The 18199-nt window shown below is 45.0% G+C and overlaps 1 protein-coding gene across 2 annotated transcripts in view; it reads right to left on the bottom strand.

The window, feature by feature from the left end:
- Positions 1-17524, bottom strand: part of EPAS1 (endothelial PAS domain protein 1) — a 95434-nt gene extending 77910 nt beyond the window's left edge. The window contains exon 1 of one of the 2 annotated variants that reach the window (XM_068158889.1): positions 17188-17524. In XM_068158889.1, the coding sequence (XP_068014990.1) occupies positions 17188-17213 (26 nt within the window). In that variant the 5' untranslated portion in view covers positions 17214-17524. Of the gene's footprint in view, positions 1-3583; positions 3607-17187 lie in introns of those variants that run through there. The other variant, XM_068158890.1, reaches the window with a different exon arrangement.
- Positions 17525-18199: the final 675 nt, after the last annotated feature.

The raw sequence follows: 18199 nt of genomic DNA, 5'->3' as shown, positions 1-18199 counted from the left end.
CACATTTTCAGGGCAAACATAAGGACTTCTAACTGCGTGGCTACTAACGAGAATTTCATTGTGCTCTGGGAATGTCATTCACTGATACACTGATCCTGCCCCCCCCCCCCCCCCCCCCTTCTTAATTAGTGCCTGTATTTGTTGTAGAAATTAGAACGACAGCAGTGCATATTTCCAAGGTGCAGTCAATCCAAACTCATGCCTCACATCTATCTCATCATGAGGCTGCGCCTGTCAATTTTTTGCTTTCAGACATGTCAGCATGCCCACACGCTCCTGGCACTGGCAGTTTCCCAGTGGAAGGGCACTTCCATTGGCGTCACCACCGGGACGCCTCCTACCACCGACGTGGCTCAGCTGCACGTTTGCAGGACTGGCCTTTTAAAAAGTCAGCCGTACAAACTGTGCAGTGACCAGATCAAGCTGCAGTTATACAAGAAGCAAGGAAATATTATGCAAGACCACAGGAAGTCAGAGGAGACAGCATTCTGGGCAGGCCTGGCAAGGAGTCTGTGTGAACTTCAGCGAACAAGCAATGCTTGGTCATTGGCGCCAAACTCAGGAGAGAACATTCCCAGTGCTGCAAAGGATAACACTCCCCATGCTTTTGCCAGTGGGCTGTGTTCCAGGACGCCATGTACCTGATGAAATGCAGATAAACCCGGGTCTTATTTTTCGCCAAGTCTTCACTTATTCTTAAAATTTAAAGCATATTTTTGTCCAACATTTGTTAGAAGTGGAAAATGGTTTGTTTTCATGGCTTTGCTAATAGACTGCTTCTTCCTATGCTCCCTGCAATTTCAACTACAATAAGTGACCTACAAAGAAAACGTTTGGCAGAAGCCTCATTTTTTCCACACATCTTGCCTACCTGTACTTCAAGGCACTCTGTTAATAGGATATGTGAGTATTATGTATTCCTTTGGCATTTTGGAATAACCACTGCAAGTGTACTTGGCTCAAAAAGATAGCCTCCACCTTGCATACAACTATACTATTTTCACCCACTTCTATGCAGCAAGTAATTGGGGTTTTTTGCATTTTTCAGAACTACTTGGTGAAGGCATCAATTAAAATGCAGTAAACTTTGTTTCCAAAATGGCTGAAAATGGGCCTTAATCTGGCAAAGGCTCATCATCTAGCAATACAGGAGTTCAGGTAAGCTTTATGCTTTGGTCTACTAAGCACCTTTAAAACAACAATGATAAAAGGCTTGAGGTGGGAATCCAATTTGAGGTTCACACACATGCACTGCCAAACAAGAAGCACAGCATGCAAAGTCTTACAGAACACAAAACAATTACCAATTGTGATGAATGCAGATGAAGTATTCTCAAGAAAATCTATTTTATGTTTTAATCGCCTTCAAAAAACACACAATAGTGCTCTCCTTCCAGCAAATACATAATACCCAAAAAAAAAAAAAAATCAAACAGTAGTACTGTCCTGACTAGGGGAAGTGATTCTGAGAAGTATAATAGAACTCCAGCAGATAGTGACCACCAGCGCCAATGAACCAATTTAAATAGTTTTTATCGTTACCACTGCTTATGGGAACAAGAAGAACACAGAGAAGGGCAACAAGTCTGGTGAGAGGCCTTGAGCACAAGCCCTATGAGGAGAGGCCTAGGGAGCTGGGATTGTTTAGCCTGGAGAAGAGGAGGCTCAGGGGTGACCTCATTGCCCTCTACAGCTACCTGAAGGGTGGTTGTAGCCAGGAAGGGGTTGGTCTCTTCTCCCAGGCAACCAGCACCAGAACAAGGGGACACAGACTCAAGCTGTGCCAGGGGAAGTTTAGGCTCGAGGTGAGGAGTAAGTTCTTCACCAAGAGAGTCATTAGTCATTGGAATGGGCTGCCTGGGGAGGTGGTGGAGTCACCATCCCTTGAGGTGTTCAAGAGGAGATTGGACGTGGCACATGGTGCCATGGTCTAGTCATGAGGTCTGTGGTGACAGGTTGGACTCGATGATCCTCGAGGTCTCTTCCAACCTTGGTGATACTGTGTGATACTGTGATACTGTGAACAAACTTACACAACTCTAAACAAGAGATTCCTGTCTTCCCCATGGTTTGCATATGAAAAGTTTCCCATAACTTACTGCTTTTGCAAAACTAATTAATAAGCACTGCAGAAACACAGTTAAGTGAAAATGTTAGTTGTGACGCCACCTTCATTGTTACGGCTGGTATACCAATGCCCAAAATCAATCATGAACCTGACAACCAACACACACAGTTTGAAGTCTCCAACCAAAAAAAATTTTCTAAAGTTGTATCCACACTTACAGCTGTTCAGAAGTGCAGTTGCATCTCCAGCTGAAGACAGCAATACCTGTCCAGCAAAAAGAACTGCACTTCCAACTGCACTTCTAGAGTCGAGTCAAGCATACATAGGTGGTTTTAACATGGCCAGTCTAAAATGTCTCACAGTATCAAGTGTTCACAGAATGGGTTGGGTTGGAAAGGACCTCGAAGATAATCCAGGGATACCTCCTACAAGACCAGGTTGCTCAAAGCCCCATCCAACCTAGCTCTGCACACTTTCAGGGTTGGAGCCTCCACAAGTTCTCTGGGCAACCTGTTCCAGTGCCTTATCACCCTCATGGGCAAGAATTTCTTCCTAATGTCTAATCTAAATCTAGCTTCCTCCAGTCTGAAGCCATTATCCCTCATCCTGTCACTGTGTGCCTTTGAGAAGAAAGTCCCTCAACAGGTGTCCTGTCCTTCCAATACTGGAAAGTTGCAATAAGGTCTCCAAGAAGCCTTCTCATCTCCAGGCTGAACAAGCCAAACTCCCTCAGTCTTCTTAAAAGAGGTGCTCCAGCCCTCTGAACATCTTTGTGGCCCTCTGGACGTGCTCTACAGTTCCATGTCCTTCTTGCGTTGGGGACTCCAGAGTTGGACAAAGTACTCCAGGTACAGTCCCACAAGAGTGGAGCAGAACAGGGAGAGTCACCTTCCTCAACCTGCTGGCCACATTTCTTTTGATGCAGCCCAAGCTACAGTTGGATTTTCAGGCTGCAAGTGGACATTTATGGCTCATGTTGAGCTTCTCATCAACAAGCACCCCCAAGTCCTTTACCTCTGGGCTGCTTTCTATCCATTCTCTGCCCAGCCTGTATTTGTGCTTGGGTTGGGATTGCCCCAACCCAGGTGCAGGGCCTTCCTTGCACATCACTTTGCTGAACTTCATAAGCTTGTATTGGCCTACCTCCCAAGCTTGTCAAGGTACCTACTATAATTAATCATAGCTGTGTATCAGCTTCTTCATCTGAAAACAGTAAGGTCTAAGCACACTGAAATACTGGGAAATGCCCAGAGTAAGGAGAAACATTATAGCTGTCTCTACTCCTGCCAAAGAGCAAGGCAAATGTCTCATGGTGAGTTTCAAAAAGCCACAAGGGTTAACTAGTGAACCATGTCACAAAACCAATGGGCTGTTGTGTGAACAAGGGCACTAGCAAAGCCATGTTTCTCCATGTTCGGAAACTCCTGCTGGACTCTGGTGCCTGTGGAAGAGTGATGAGCTACAAGCATGAAGCTGGATAGAGTTACTGCCCCTGAGGGTGCACCTGTGACTTACTTAGCCATTGGACATCTCTGGTCTCTACAGGGGAATGCGCTTTTGCTGCAGGTATTTGCTGAAGATATTTCAACACTTTCTGAATATCCTTTCTGAGGAATTTAACATCTTTGAGGTCTTTACAGCCCTGTCAGGAATAGAGACAGAGATACACTGTAAAGTGTGTGAGGCCTGATTCTTTAAGAAAACAATCTAAAGAGAATAGCTCTTCTAATTACTACCTCATTTTCTATTAAATCTTCTAGTAAAATTTATTTTGATTATTGTATTTCCTAGTTTACCAAGCCAAAACCCTTCTATAAATTTCCTGTATGCAATTCATATTCAGCTACAACCAATTATGATACACCCACCACCAAAAGCAATAAAGCATTAACTAACTTTCTCCAGGTGGAGGGGAAAGATGGTTTGACTCACAATAGCTAGTGTATACATCTAGGTCAAGGCCTTCTATTTGTTTTCCTTCAGTACACTAATTTCATATTCCATAGCTTCACTGTATGACCTACAACAACTCCTGGTAGGTGGACCTCTGCTCTACATTAGTGATCACTGCCGCTGAAATCCTTACTATGGCCTTCGATGCTCATTTTATTCCCCAGGTTGGAAGAGTAGTGAAAGCTCACTGCTTTTTGAATAAACTCTTTTAGTCAGAATGCAATAGTGCTGGTCACCTTGACTCACTTCATGCTTGCCTTCAAGACAGAATTTAGTTACTCCGTGTTTATGGTGGCATTTGTGTTTGAGGGATAGGGGATGTCATCTGAAGATTTGGCAGGCAAAGGGAAAGGACCAGTGCTAAACAGATAACACAGCTTCTGGCATTATCTTCTTCAGGCTCTGCTTGTACAGCTTGCAGAGCTGCCAATAAAAGCCTGTATAAAACGTCTGGCTTTTCTCAGTGTCTTTTCTTTACACTGAAGAACCTCCCTCCTCTCTATTTAGGCCTGCCCTGCCAGCCCTACACAAGAAAAGACTTAACATGAATGAAGATCCAGAGGCTTCAGTCTATGTGAAGGCTTGTTTCTATGTTAACCTCTGAACTCATGTCAGATTAACCCTGTAAAACTCAGCACTGCTTTTCTTTCTCACGGCTTTCAGTTCAAAGAAACTGGGAGCAAGTGATTGCCAGGTGAAACCTTACTGAACTCCTCACCTGAAGAAAAGACTGGGTTTGGTATGACAGTTAACCTCCTTTTTGTTCTTGTTGCCCTGTGGGCTGCTCACTTGCATGCTTCATGATGAAATCGGAAAAAAAATCTAAGTGGTTTATCATATTCCACTTTTAGGGTGTTGAAATCTCTTGCCATCACTACTCCAACTCCTCAATTGCTTGGAGTGTCTAAATTACATATGGATCTTATGCAACACAAGGTGAAGCATATTCAAAGGTGAAGCAAACGAAGGTGCAAGTCACCAGCCAGCACGCAGGAGTAACCTACATATTGAGGGATAACATGAAGTGGTGCAGCAAAGAAAGCAATTAACCACATGAGGTAAAAAGAGCAAGAGGTAACCAAACTCCTTCCATTTGACTATTCCCTGTTCAAGCATTTTCAAGTTAAGTTTATGCCACAAGTTTCTTGCCAACATTTCATATAGTATTGTGTTAGACATAGAAAGTCTGTATTTTAAAATGTTTACAGTCTAAATAAATAACTCAAACAAAGGGTGGAAGGAAGGATATACTACCATCCCAATTTTCCAGACTGAGGAGCAAGAATGATGACAGAGACCACCCACTGCATGCAAGCTACACTACCAACCCAATACTCCAAGTCGCCAGCAGGACAAAAAGCCTGGGCCAAGACTAAAGGAGGGAAAGTTCTACAGGAGAAACAGCTTCAGAAGCCAGAACTGCCTGCTGAAGATGCTGTTTGGTGACCAGGTCAGCAATCAGACACAACTTTCACAGTCAGCTCTACCCATAATGGCAAGCAAGCTCAAGAGACAGAGTCAAAAAACATGATTCTATAAAGCTTTGCTGTGCTTTGGTTCAGTTCCTCATGCCAAACAGGCTTTGTTCATGCCAACTGCATGATTAACAAACAAAAGTAGGGTTAGAGGGTTTGTTTTTCTTAAACGGGAAATAATGGGTGTTTCGAAACACCAGCATTAAGTTTCCCTCAAGATATCTGCACTTGTTTCTATTTCATTTTCAAGCTAGCACATGCCTAACTGAACAGGATAGTCCCCTTTTATGAACCATTTGGAACATAAATAAGGCTTTGCTGTTACGTAAAAGCCAGTAGAAGCATTAATACAACTTGAGCACAGAAACGATGCTTCCTAAAAAAACATCCCTTCCTATTAAAAAATCCCTCTGATTAGTAATGCAAATAAACACATCCTTAACTCATTTTCAGGGGGAAAACCAAGAGCTATAGTTAGTAACTGATAATCTTACAGCTGCAGGTAAATAGCTATCCACAGCTAAACTACAGTCAAAGGAGAAATCTTTCTCCAAATAACACATGTAAAAAGGCTGCACTTAGCAATAGAGGGAGTCAACCTGCCCTGCCCAAACATTTACCTCTTCTTCTTAAAAATATAAGTAATGTTATTTTGTTAAGATCAGGCACCATCATCTTAGCTGGATTACAGGATCACAGGATGTTAGGGATTGGAAGGGACCCCTGGACATGACTGTAATTCTTTGGCTCACTGGAGAGGTCCCAGATGACTGGAAGTTGCCAACGCGATGCCCATCCACAAGAAGGGCCAGAAGGAGGAACCAGGGAATTCCAGACCTGTCAGCCTGACTTCAGTGCCAGGCAAGATTATGGAGGAGGACATCCTGAGTGCAATCACACAGCACTTACAGGATGGCCAAGGGATCAGGCCCAGCCAGCATGGATTCAGAAAGGGCAGGTCCTGCCTCACCAACCTGATCTCCTTCTATGACCAGGTGACTGCCTCGTGGATGTAGGGCAGGCTGTGGATGTAGTCTGTCTGGACTTCAGCAAGGCCTTTGACACCATCCCCCACAGCAAACTCCTGGCCAAGCTGTCAGCCCCTGGCTTGGACAGCAGCACTCTGAGCTGGGTTAGGAACTGGCTGGAGGCTGAGCCCAGAGAGTGGTGGTGAATGGTGCCACATCCAGCTGGAAGCCAGGCACTAGTGGTGTCCCCCAGGGATGAGTGCTGGGCCCCATCTGGTTCAATATCTTTATTGATGATCTAGACAAGGGGATTGAGTCCATCATCAGTAAATTTGGAGATGACACCAAGCTGGGGGCAGGTGTTGATCTGTTAGAGGGTAGGAGAGATCTGCAGAGGGACCTTGCCAGGCTGGACAGATGGGCAGAGTCCAAGGGCATGAGATTTAACACCTCTAAGTGCCAGGTACTACACACTGACCACAACAACCCCATGCAGTGCTACAGGCTGGGGTCAGAGTGGCTGGAGAGCAGCCAGGCAGAAAAGGTCCTGGGGGTACTGGTTGATAGTAGGCTGAACATGAGCCAGCAGTGTGCCAAGGTGGCCAAGAAGGCCAACGGCATCCTGGCCTGGATCATCAATAGTGTGGCCAGCAGGAGCAGGGAAGTCATTGTGCGCCTGTGCTCAGCACTGGTTAGGCCACACCTTGAGTCCTGTGTCCAGTTCTGGGCTCCTCAGTTTAGGAAAGATGTTGAGTTGCTGGAAGGTGTCCAGAGAAGGGCAACAAAGCTGGGGAGGGGTTTGGAGCACAGCCCTGTGAGGCAAGGCTGAGGGAGCTGGGGTTGCTTAGCCTGGAGAAGAGGAGGCTCAGGGGAGACCTTCTTGCTCTCTACAACTCCCTGAAGGGAGGGGGTAGCCAGGTGGGGGTTGGTCTCTTCTCTCAGGCAACCAGCACCACAACAAGAGGACACAGTTTCAAGCTGCACCAAGGGAGACTTAGGCTCATGATGAGGAAGAAATTCTTCCCAGAAAGAGAGATTGGCCATTGGGATGTGCTGCCCAGGGAGGTGGTGGAGTCACTATCACTGAAGGTGTTTAAGAAGAGCACTTTAAGATGAAGCACTTGTTTAAGATGAAGCACTTGGTGCCATGGTTGAGTTGATCAGATGGTGTTGGGTGGGACTCGGTCATCTCCAAGCTCTTTTCCAATCTGGTTAATTCTGTATGACACTGAGTCTACCCCACCTGCCAGGGCAGGACCTTATAATCTAGTGCAGGTGTCTCAGGAATCGATCCAGACAGGTCTTGAAAGTCAGAAAAGGGGACTCCACAACCTCTCTGGGCAGCCTGATCCAGTGCTCTGTGACCCTTTCAGCGGAGAAGTTCTTCCTCATGTTGAGGTGGAATTTCCTGTGCTGTAGTTTACATCCATTGCTCCCTGTCCTATCACAGGGCATGAGTCCCTTCCTTCTTGATATGCAGCCCTCAGCCCTCATTTATTAAATCCTCTCAGTTTTCTCTTCTCCAGACTAAAAAGCTCCAGGTCTCTCAGCCTCTCCCCATAAGGCACATATGTGTTCCAGTCCTTAATCATCCCCACAGCCCTGTGTTGGACTCTCTCAAGTAGATCACAGTCACTCCTAAACTGGGGAGCCCAAAACTGGATGCAGTATTCTCACTAGGGCAGCGTAGAGGGGGAGGGGAACCTCCCTCGATCTGCTGGACACATTCTTCTAATGCACCCCTGGATACCATTTGCCTTTTTAACCACAAGGGTACATTGCTGTGCTTCCTCCTCTACAAGCACACTGCTTTCTCCTCTGCAAGCAAAGGCCAACCATCTCATGTGCAAAGATTGGCAAATTCCAACTCTCTGCATTCCCTGATGTACATGAGTGAGCTTAAAGGATGATGAGAAATGGGTTGTCCCGGTCAATACAGGGATACATTGGAAGTAGTTCAACCAAGAGCTACATTGATCATTGATTTCCTTTGAGACAAAGGGTCCCTTGAAGGAGGGATGAGAGAATCCAGGGACAGCTAGAGCCAGGGATGTGCAAAGCCCCGCCCACTCCTCCAAAGACAGCTCTTCCCTCCTGGTGAGAGCAGCACGCACAGGCAATTGCCAAAGGATCACCTCTTCAGAGAACTGGGCAAATGCAGCCTTCCTAGAAGAATCACCTAGCAAAAGCTCTACATGAAAAATACCAGCAGCATTTCCACCAATTTCCAATCTTCTGTCATAGAGTATGAAACACACTGAACAGAACTGAATCCTTAGGAAAAATCCTGGGACGGAATATAGCTATGACTGGTTTGTATTCCAGATAAATACTGTCTAAGGAGATGGGACATGAGAAAGCCACTGAATGTTGAATTTCTTCTCGTATCTATCTGTATGCTGCTGCCTTTCCATAGATCTTTCAAATAAAACATTTTTTGTTCTAAGCAAGCTTCATATCAGCTTAAATACTCTCCATCTCTCCACAATTACCTAAGCCTGTGAAGACACTGTCCTTGCCATTAGCTGACAAGTATGTTATTTCATCATAATGGCATCAAGATCCAACCAGGCAAAAAAAAATTATACACTCTGAGAAGATATTCTGGTACTTGCAGCAACTTTTGGATAAAAATTGCATGATGAGCTTGGCACAACGGTAGCAATATTCACCACTTACAAATGCAGAGAGGTGGGAGCTTTTCAGTGTTTGTTAATGTCCCAAACATCTTTGAAGTACTGTGACAACAAGTACCCAATAATATCAACAATTAACCGGCAGAGAGGGTGATACAATTGTGAATGAATGGACAGGGCTTGGAAGACCAACACCAGCCAGGAGAATGTCCCAACACAATGACTGAATAGGGCTACTTTGTAGTTTATCATACAAATGCAAGTGTGAACAACAACTGTGATACCAACAGTTTAAGCACCTTTTTATGGCAGTAAAGACCTTAGATATGCTAATGGAGAAACAAAATACATGGAATGTTCTTTAAAGCACTTCCACTACCTTTATAAAAAGCGCCTAATAACCATCCCACCTCATACTTTCTTCAGTTTATTATCCAGGCAAATATTTATGTTTAAAGGACATGAATATATTTTAAAGGAAAAACATTATACAGTAATTTTTGAATGCTATTAGATGGCTCCTAATAGATTTTTCCTGTGCTAAAAGTTGAAAAATTTCATAAGGCCTCTGACACTACAAATCAGCAACAACATTCTGTTTTTAAAAGAGCAATAGGGCAGGCCATTGTTTAGATTTCACACAACTTATTCAGACCATCATATAGGCTACTTAAACTGTCGTTCAGCAAATCATCTTCTGTGTATTAAATAACATATACTAAGGGACTCAGAAGCTGACTAAAGAAAACACATGTACTAGGCCAAAGGTGGATACCACCTGGGATCACTCTATAGCAAGACAGTGCGCTCTCTCTTACTTTAAGCAGTAGCTTTCCCGGGAAAGTCAAACAGTTCTATCTGTTGCCATGCATAGGTAGGTTTTCAAGAATGACTTGAAATTACTGAGCCTTTGAGAACAATCAAGTTAAAAATTCTTCATTATGCTGTTTTCATAGCTCCCACATTTTGACTTTCTCATTTATCATGCCAGGGGGTGGTGGTGTAGGGCCAGTGATGTGGGCCAGGGGGTAGGGAGTGCCTTTATAGATCTGATTTAAATTATACCACTGTCTTTAAAAAGCTATTCACATAACCAAAGCCAGAGAAGACCTTTGTCATCACGGAGTCACATCTCCTGCCTAACCCAGTGCAAAGACAACTAAATATCTTCATTCAAACATGGTACCTTCTTTAAGCAATTGCAGTTTTTCAAAGACTGGGACATGAATTCAAGGCCCCATGTGATGAAGGAGGATTTCATGAGTAGAGTAAAAGGAATACCAAATCTTTTGATTTAGCAGATAAACTCAAAGAGTCTTCCTTAAAGGAAATCAGGAACTTGACTGAGGTCAGGCCACCGAATCAGATTCATGTGTGTTTCTCGTGGCTTTCAGTAAAACAAAGACAATGTAAGAAAAAAAGCAATTGAGTCAAGCACATGACAGATGGGAAGGAGGGAAGGGAAAATCTAAAATGTTTCCACAATCTCCAAATGTTTTGACAATCTCTCAGTCCTATCCCCTCCTTTTAGTGTAATGTCATCCCTCGTTTCTCTTGTCCTCTTGAAAATTATTTTCCACACAAACATTTTTTGCAGAAAGTATTTTTTTCCATTAACTGCATGTGCAGTTCTTCCAGTGATCAGTAACCCTTTGCTCAAAGCTTGCCCCTTATATCTTACCTTCATTTGCCTAAGTAACCAAATGTATTTTGATATACTAGACAACAAGTAACAAACATTTATTAAATATTAAGTTCGTATTTCAATAGTTCCAAATAGTTTCTAAATGACCCTAGTAATCTTATTACACATACACCTTCAGACAGACTACTTGCTATCAAGTGCCATAAGTTACACCCACATGATTCATCCATTAGGAGAGCTGCTCAGCTTAAAAAAACACAAACCAAAACAAAACAAAAAACACCACCAAAACACACAACCCTTCCCATACCCCTTCTAATTTTAGCTTTTCCTTAGATAACACAATTTCCTGAAACAAAAAGAGAGGGCCAGACTGCTCGCATGATTCTAGCTCCAAAATGTTATTTGTAAATGCAGTTGAATGTATACAACATTTAGTATCCAAATACAAAGAGATTCTGCAGTGTGCCAGCTTTCATTACTGCTGAAGCTGCAAAGAAAGCAAAGGCAACAGGGAATGTGTGATTTGTGGGGAAAAAGTGAGACAGAGTGCACTGCAAACACAGCTTTTCTGTAGAAAAAAGAGCAGGTAGGGCAACCCATGAGAGCACAAGACCCGAGGACGCGCATGTTCATTACCCCACCTCCCCTAACACTATGGCTTCAGGTTCTAGGGACTGTCCTCATGCCAAAAGCAACACGACAGCTACGATATTAAACTGGTCATGACCACAGCAGCATGGAGGGTGACAAATATCATCTCACGGGATATATTGCTCATTGGTGCAACCCTCCCACAGCAGGAAAGAGGTAACAGCCATGCCAGTGCAAGGGCATCCAGTAGAAAGGTTTTGTTCAGTTGGGGTTTTTTTGTTTGTTTTGTTGGGTTGCTTTGTTGTTGTTTTTTTAAATTCAAAGAAACTTAGAGTGAGCTTGACACCAACCCATATCAATAAGAAATAGCATAATCTGCCCATCACCTATTTCATAAGTACATCCTTCATTTCAATGTATTCAGATCTGAATAATTGACACAAATACTCATGGGGGAATCATTCTGTTAGCCTCATCTGCATCTTGGTGCATTTTAAAATGTACACTGCATTTATAGAATAGCGACCTAATCACCACTACACCTATAGTCAGGAAAAATAGCTGAGGAGGTATACTAGTTGCTGTGAATTCTCTTAAGATCACGGCGGGGCAGTAACTCTTAAGCTTGCTGACGATATAGTAAGAAACCAAAGAAATAAATCCCACCCAAATCCCATAAATGGCCACAGCCCGGTTGGTCTCTCCATCACAATCCTGGTTTAGAGACTGTCTGCATTCTGGCCTGGCGTTTTCAGTCATGTAGGTTATAGGCCTCAAGAAGTAGGGGCTGGAGGCATAGGCAAGACACATTTCTAGAAATGCCTTCTCTATACCTTGTTGGAAACGGTAATAAGTTGTTGAGATCTTTTTGGAAAACAGTCAGTTCGGTTCCACAGATGCTCCATGAATACTTGAGAATCGTTAATTTAAGAGTGTAAAACTAATTGTGACTAACATATGCATGACACAGAGAACACTGGAGTAATTAACAGAACAGTATTGCACAAATAGCTGTAGAGGAATATAACCATTCTGTATATCCAAATTATTTTTAAATACAACCTGCCTTAGTATTGCTCATTTCTTTATTTTAATGTTTATAATAGCAAGAAGAGTACTTGGAAAGTATTGCACCCACCAAACCTAACAGCACCTTCTAACTTGGAACCTGGTGGGGGGAAAAAAGTATTTAATGCCTATGAATCCACCATAACAAAAAACATTACAGAAAGGCAGAAAGATCAAATATTTATCTTCACAATGAGTGTCCCAAATTATCAGCATAATCCAAAATCCCAAAACTTCTATCATCAGCACAATTTCACTGTGCAACATATTCCCATTTATCTGCACAGGATAAACATGACAGAAGATGACCAGCATCTGCTGGATGAAGTGAAAATGACATGACACAGAAACGTGCTGTACACCTGTGCTTTGTCTAAGTGCTAAACATGAGCAGAGCCAGCTCGTGAAGCATTCCTGCAAAGCACAAATCCTCAGAAGCCCTTGTAACCTCGGAGGATGGTACACACCGGGTAGCAATTGTGTTGCACACTGCTCCCACTGTGAAAGCTATTGACCTCTCCTTAAGCTCAAAGGCTTCAGCTCTGTAGTGAAGGTGAAGCTACAGTTGTGCAGTAGACGTCAAGCCTATCCAATCAGGCCAAACTATCAAGCCAGAAATCACCCAAAAATACAGGCAAAAGGATACTGAGGCATGTGTTCAGGCTGCAGTTCTTCATTCATGTGCCCTTGGGCCACCCTCTGGTATAAAAGCCCTTTCCACTCTGTAGAGACACAGAAAAGGCAGTGAATGCCGAAACCAGATGGGGTGAGTGCGAGCAGCTAGCTATAAGACCCACACGCTATAGAGTGCATTTTTGATGCTGAAACACAAGTCCAAGGTGCTTAATGTTAGCATACTATAAACGTGTTAAACAACCAACTTCAACAGACTGTTTGTCATGAATTCAGGAGATTACATTTCCTTTCAATAATTCCAAATAAGAAAAATTCTAAGGGCAGATGCTAACACAGAAGCAAACAGGAATAAATTAAATACATGGGCTACACATGCTGAGCAAAAAGAAAACTTTAACAACCTTTACATTAAGTCGAGTAATCTATGTGGTAGTCTGTGACAGCATTCGAAGCTTTATTAGCTGAAGTATACAAAGTTAGGTTTACAAGAATGTAAGGAACAACCTTCATGGGCAGATGGATGGATAAGATCATCTAATTTACCACCATCGCAGAGTAATAGGCAAGAGGTAGCATACCTGACAACGGTGACATGCCTTAAACCATAAAGCATACTGGACTGAAAAAAAATCATGAGACTGCACATTACCTGAAATTTCAAGTTTAACACCTTGGCACATTCCAATTCTCACATTTCTTGGCATTCGAATTGAGTGACTGACTACCTGAGCTCTGGAGTGTAGTGCTGTGCTGTGGTCAGGACCGTTTGCTTCCTCATCCCGAGGAGAGCCCAAGTGACCTCAGGTTGACAAAATCACCCTTCTGAAGTAGGTATCAGTGAAAACTGAGGCAAAAAGTGTCTCAGAGGAATTCAAGATCTAAGAAAGCCCAAAGTGAAAGGGTAATTGAAAGTAGTCGGTTACCTAATCAAAAACTAGGAGGAATTCCATTTGTTTACTAGCTGAACCAGAAAAAGTTCATCGGATTTATATAACATTACTTTGTTAGGGTCACAAAACAGTATGGTACAGCTATATGAGGACCACTAGTTCAAAATCTGCCTGAGCTGCAGAATTGGTTTATTTGTTACACAAATAGAAAACAAACAAACAAACAAAAAATGCCTAAACAACAAAACTGAAAAGCTGAAGCCAAATGCATCCTTGCTCAGTGGTACTTGGGTTTGCCCTGAGCCTGGTTTCAAACTTTTCTCAAACACACAGTTCATCTAAGGCATTCCTAACAAAATAAGTATGTCCTCCAAATAATTAAAAACACATGCTGACAAAATAATTTAAAAAAAAACCCAACCAAGATATTTTACAAGACTACCCTAGTTAAATTGGGAGCTATCTACTGATTGTTGTACTGCACAATGATCACAGATATTTTTTTCTTAGATTTTACTAATTTGCTAAGGTGTGTTTTACCGTTCTACTCCTTCCTCCCCACTTCCAATTACTGTCATTCTAGAAAACATCAGATTTTGTATTGAAGACTATGTGGACAATTATCTTTTAAAAATTAAATTGAATCAGTAACTATATTAATCTCAACTCTGTATCTTGGACTAACTTGAAATGTGGGAAATCAGGTTGTAGAAAAAGTTAGAACATTTGTGCCATAGGAAGCAACTGCTCTTTTCTACTGACAGAGCTTCCAAGGAGAACCCAAGGATGCTCTTTAACTTAAAAGGACCACTAAAAGAATCAAATATTATCTTCTATAGAGCATCAGTTTAACAGTAAGAGAACTGGTCCTCTAAACGTATGTTCTAGGGTTGCCTGCAAATCTGGTAAACCAGATTACTCCTACTGCCTTTTCTCCCTGAAATGAATTTATAAATACTATTAGCAAGTCAGGTTAGAGTTCCCAGCTGCGTATCTGGATAGAGATCAAGCAAACAGTACAACTGCTAAACTCAAAGCAATAAATCTATTCTATTTTAGTACTGGAAATAAAAAATAGAATAAAATATTGGTTTAATAGGCTACACATAGGGTTCAGTAGGCTACATACACACACAGACAGGGAGGCACAAGCCCACTACCTTCCATCTGAAGCTTTCCAAGTTCTTCCACAAACATTAATTTAAACAACAATCCCATGAGCCAGGTAACAATTAGCCTTCTTCTGAGAGACAGAAAATTGTCAGTGGAAGGTCACAAGATTTACGTAATACCAGTGATAGAACCTGGATCAGCATTTGAGCTTTAGTGAAGTTTCCATGTTTGATCCACAAAGCACATCTGCGTGCTGTCCTGCAAGATTTGACAGTGCTCAGTCCCTCACTGTATTCGAAAATAGGCGCCTAAAACTGAAGATTCATACTGCTTCATTAAAAAGGGGCAACACAATGTACTGTAGTTTCAGTATTCACTATTTCCTAATTTTCATTCTTATAAAAGACTGTAATACATTTTTATAGGTACATTGTACAGTACTATGATTTTTTACTCTCTTGCTCAACACAAGAGGACATCTAGTGTACTTGTACCTTACATCCTACACAGAAGATAAGTAGAACAAAAATACACTCCAGGCAACCGTTTAACCTTAATAGACTACTGTTTGATAAAGTACATGGAAAATGTATGGTTTACACTACAATACTTCCCCTATTACATCGCCATAGCACGACTCCATTAAAAAAAAAGGAGCTATTATACAACCCAAACCCCAGTGTTTAAAGTTTAGCGCATTATCAACTATAAAGTACACATGACAAACCCCAAAATTCTTAGTCTGTAAATCACATCATTTATGAACACTATCTACAGTCAGAACAGCAACCTAAGCCAGTAGGACTCATCCTTGTGACTGCCTGCTGTGCAAACCAGAATGAATAAACACTCGGACTTCATGGACTTTTATTCACTTGCTTAGCTTTCACCACATCAGCGCCCCTCACTCATCCACAGGAATTGCTTATAGTCTTGGAGCCACGACCAGATACTTCTTAATATCCACCTGTGACTTCTGTGCTCGGGATTGTGAGTTCTATTTTGAAATCCAATCTCAAGAACAAACAGGAAAATGCACTCTTTGATGCAACAAAAAAACCAAACCCACACAACAACAACAAACAACCAATAAAAAAAACTCCAAACAAACCCACCAAAACCACACCGAAAATCTACCAAGTCTTTTATTCCCTTTGGAGGGTTCATTACGGCAATACGGAGACGTACTTTACATGCTATCCACACAGCAGCAGGCGAACCGCAGGCCTGTGAGCCGCTCCCCGAGCACTCAGCCCTCCAGGCAAGCTCGCCGCCAGTTCGGGGACTTCACCACACGCAGGGCATGCGAGTGCCCCCAGCTCCTTGGGCTGAAGCGAACATGTGTCGAAATCCATTAGTTTTATACAACTTGTAAGCGTTTACACCGCTTGTCAATTGCATCCACGCAATTTTAATGCTGAAACACGCTTCGCTAAGGGCGCTACCTTCAAACCCCTCAACCTTAAAGTTATTTCCAAATAGCTGGGTTCTAACTGATGATAAGCGAATAAGCATTACCACAATATGCGATAAAGTGAAGCATCATGTGCGGTGGGCCTGCCGTGGCGAGCCGTGCCCCACCAGGTGCACCTGCCTGCCTGCCTGCCCGTCTGCCCGCAGTCGCCGTCGCTCCGCCGGGCACGGCCAGCGCCAGGGCCCAGTGGCCACCTTTGCACCGAGTGGCGGCGGCCGCTCGCGACCTGTTGGTCGGGCCGGGAGCCGCTTCCCGCAGCGGCAGTTCCCAGGGCGCTGCTCTTTGCGTTGACGCCCGGCAGGAGCAGCTCCCCGAGGCAAGACGTTCCCCGGGTCGGCTTGGCGGCGGCCGGGCCGGGCGCTGCTCTTCCCCCAGAAGAAGAGCGCGGGCTGTCCCGCAGGAACGCAGCGCTGCTCCCCTCCCCTGTCCCCGACAGCCCCGGCCTGGCCTGGGTGAATTAATCCCCGCCGCAGCCGGTCCCCGCAAAGTCTCTGGGTCTGGAAACCTCACAAAGGAGCCGCGGCAGCGAGAGGCGAAGCCGCGCCGTCCCGCCGGCAATGCCGCCCGCGGGGAGTCCCGCACGGCGCTGCTGTGGACCAAGAGGGGAGCCGAAGGAAGAGGACGAAGCGGCCCCAACAGCCCAGAGCCTCGCCCGCGGCCCCCTCACCTTTTCTTCTCCTTGTCAGCTGTCATCGCGGCGGCTGCCGGCTTCTGCGCCGCCTCTCGGGCCAGGCGGGCCGGGGCGTGCTCAGCACCTGCCCGCGGGACGCGGCAACTCCGCGGGCGGCGGTGGCTGGCTGGCTGGCGAAGGGTCGGGATCTGATTCGGCCGGGTCGCCCCCGAAGCAGGCGTACAGTCTCAGAACACTGCCGAGGATTGTACAGCCCGCCCGGGGGAATGGGGGGAAGCGACGGCTGCTGTTGCGGGACAGGAGCGGCGCAGCAGCGGGACGTACAGCTCAGCGCCACCCGCAGAAAGTTCTCACTTTAAACCTTGGGCCACCGCCGGCCGGGGGGCAGGGCCGGCTCCTCCGCCCCGGACCCGGCACGGCACGGCACGGCACGGCACGGCCCCGCCGCCACCGCTGCACCCGCCAATGGGGGCCGACGGGACGCCGCCGCCGCGCCCCGGCCTCCCCGCCCCCGACACTGGCCTGCCCGGCGGCGCCGCAGGGAATCAGCCGGGTAGCACCCGCCCCACCGGCACCGCTATGGCTGCGGCAGGGGCAACTGCTCGCAAGTACTGGGACGCCTTTCCATCCGCCACCATGTCATGATTTTTTATTTAACTTTTATTTTCCCCCATAAGGCGTTTCTACCCCAGTATCTCTAGGGCGGTCTTAAGGGCAGGGGGCACCGCAGCACCTGACCTGCGGCCGCGGAGCCACGGCGACTCTGCCCGAGCCCCAGCGCAGGTCCCGGTTTGGGAAACGGAGGAGCAGCCCCACCTTGGTCACTTGGGGCGGCTCTTACAGCCCGAGGCAGACAGGCTTTGAAAAAATAGATTTAAAAATAAAAACCAAAATGAAAGTAGTACTGCTCGCTTTGGAACGACGCACCGGCACTACCCTCCCTGTGCTGGATCCCCCAGCCCCGCTGTTTTCAGGAGCGGTCACGCAGAGAGAAGAGGAAGGCGGCAACGGTCGGGGTCAGAGGGATGCGCAAAGGAGCGGGGGACCG

Source organism: Melanerpes formicivorus, unplaced genomic scaffold, assembly GCF_026170545.1.
Source record: "Melanerpes formicivorus ecotype bairdi unplaced genomic scaffold, bMelFor1.0.p_v2 SCAF_43, whole genome shotgun sequence".
Classification (NCBI taxonomy): domain Eukaryota; kingdom Metazoa; phylum Chordata; class Aves; order Piciformes; family Picidae; genus Melanerpes; species Melanerpes formicivorus.
This window is presented reverse-complemented; position numbering and strand designations above follow the sequence as displayed.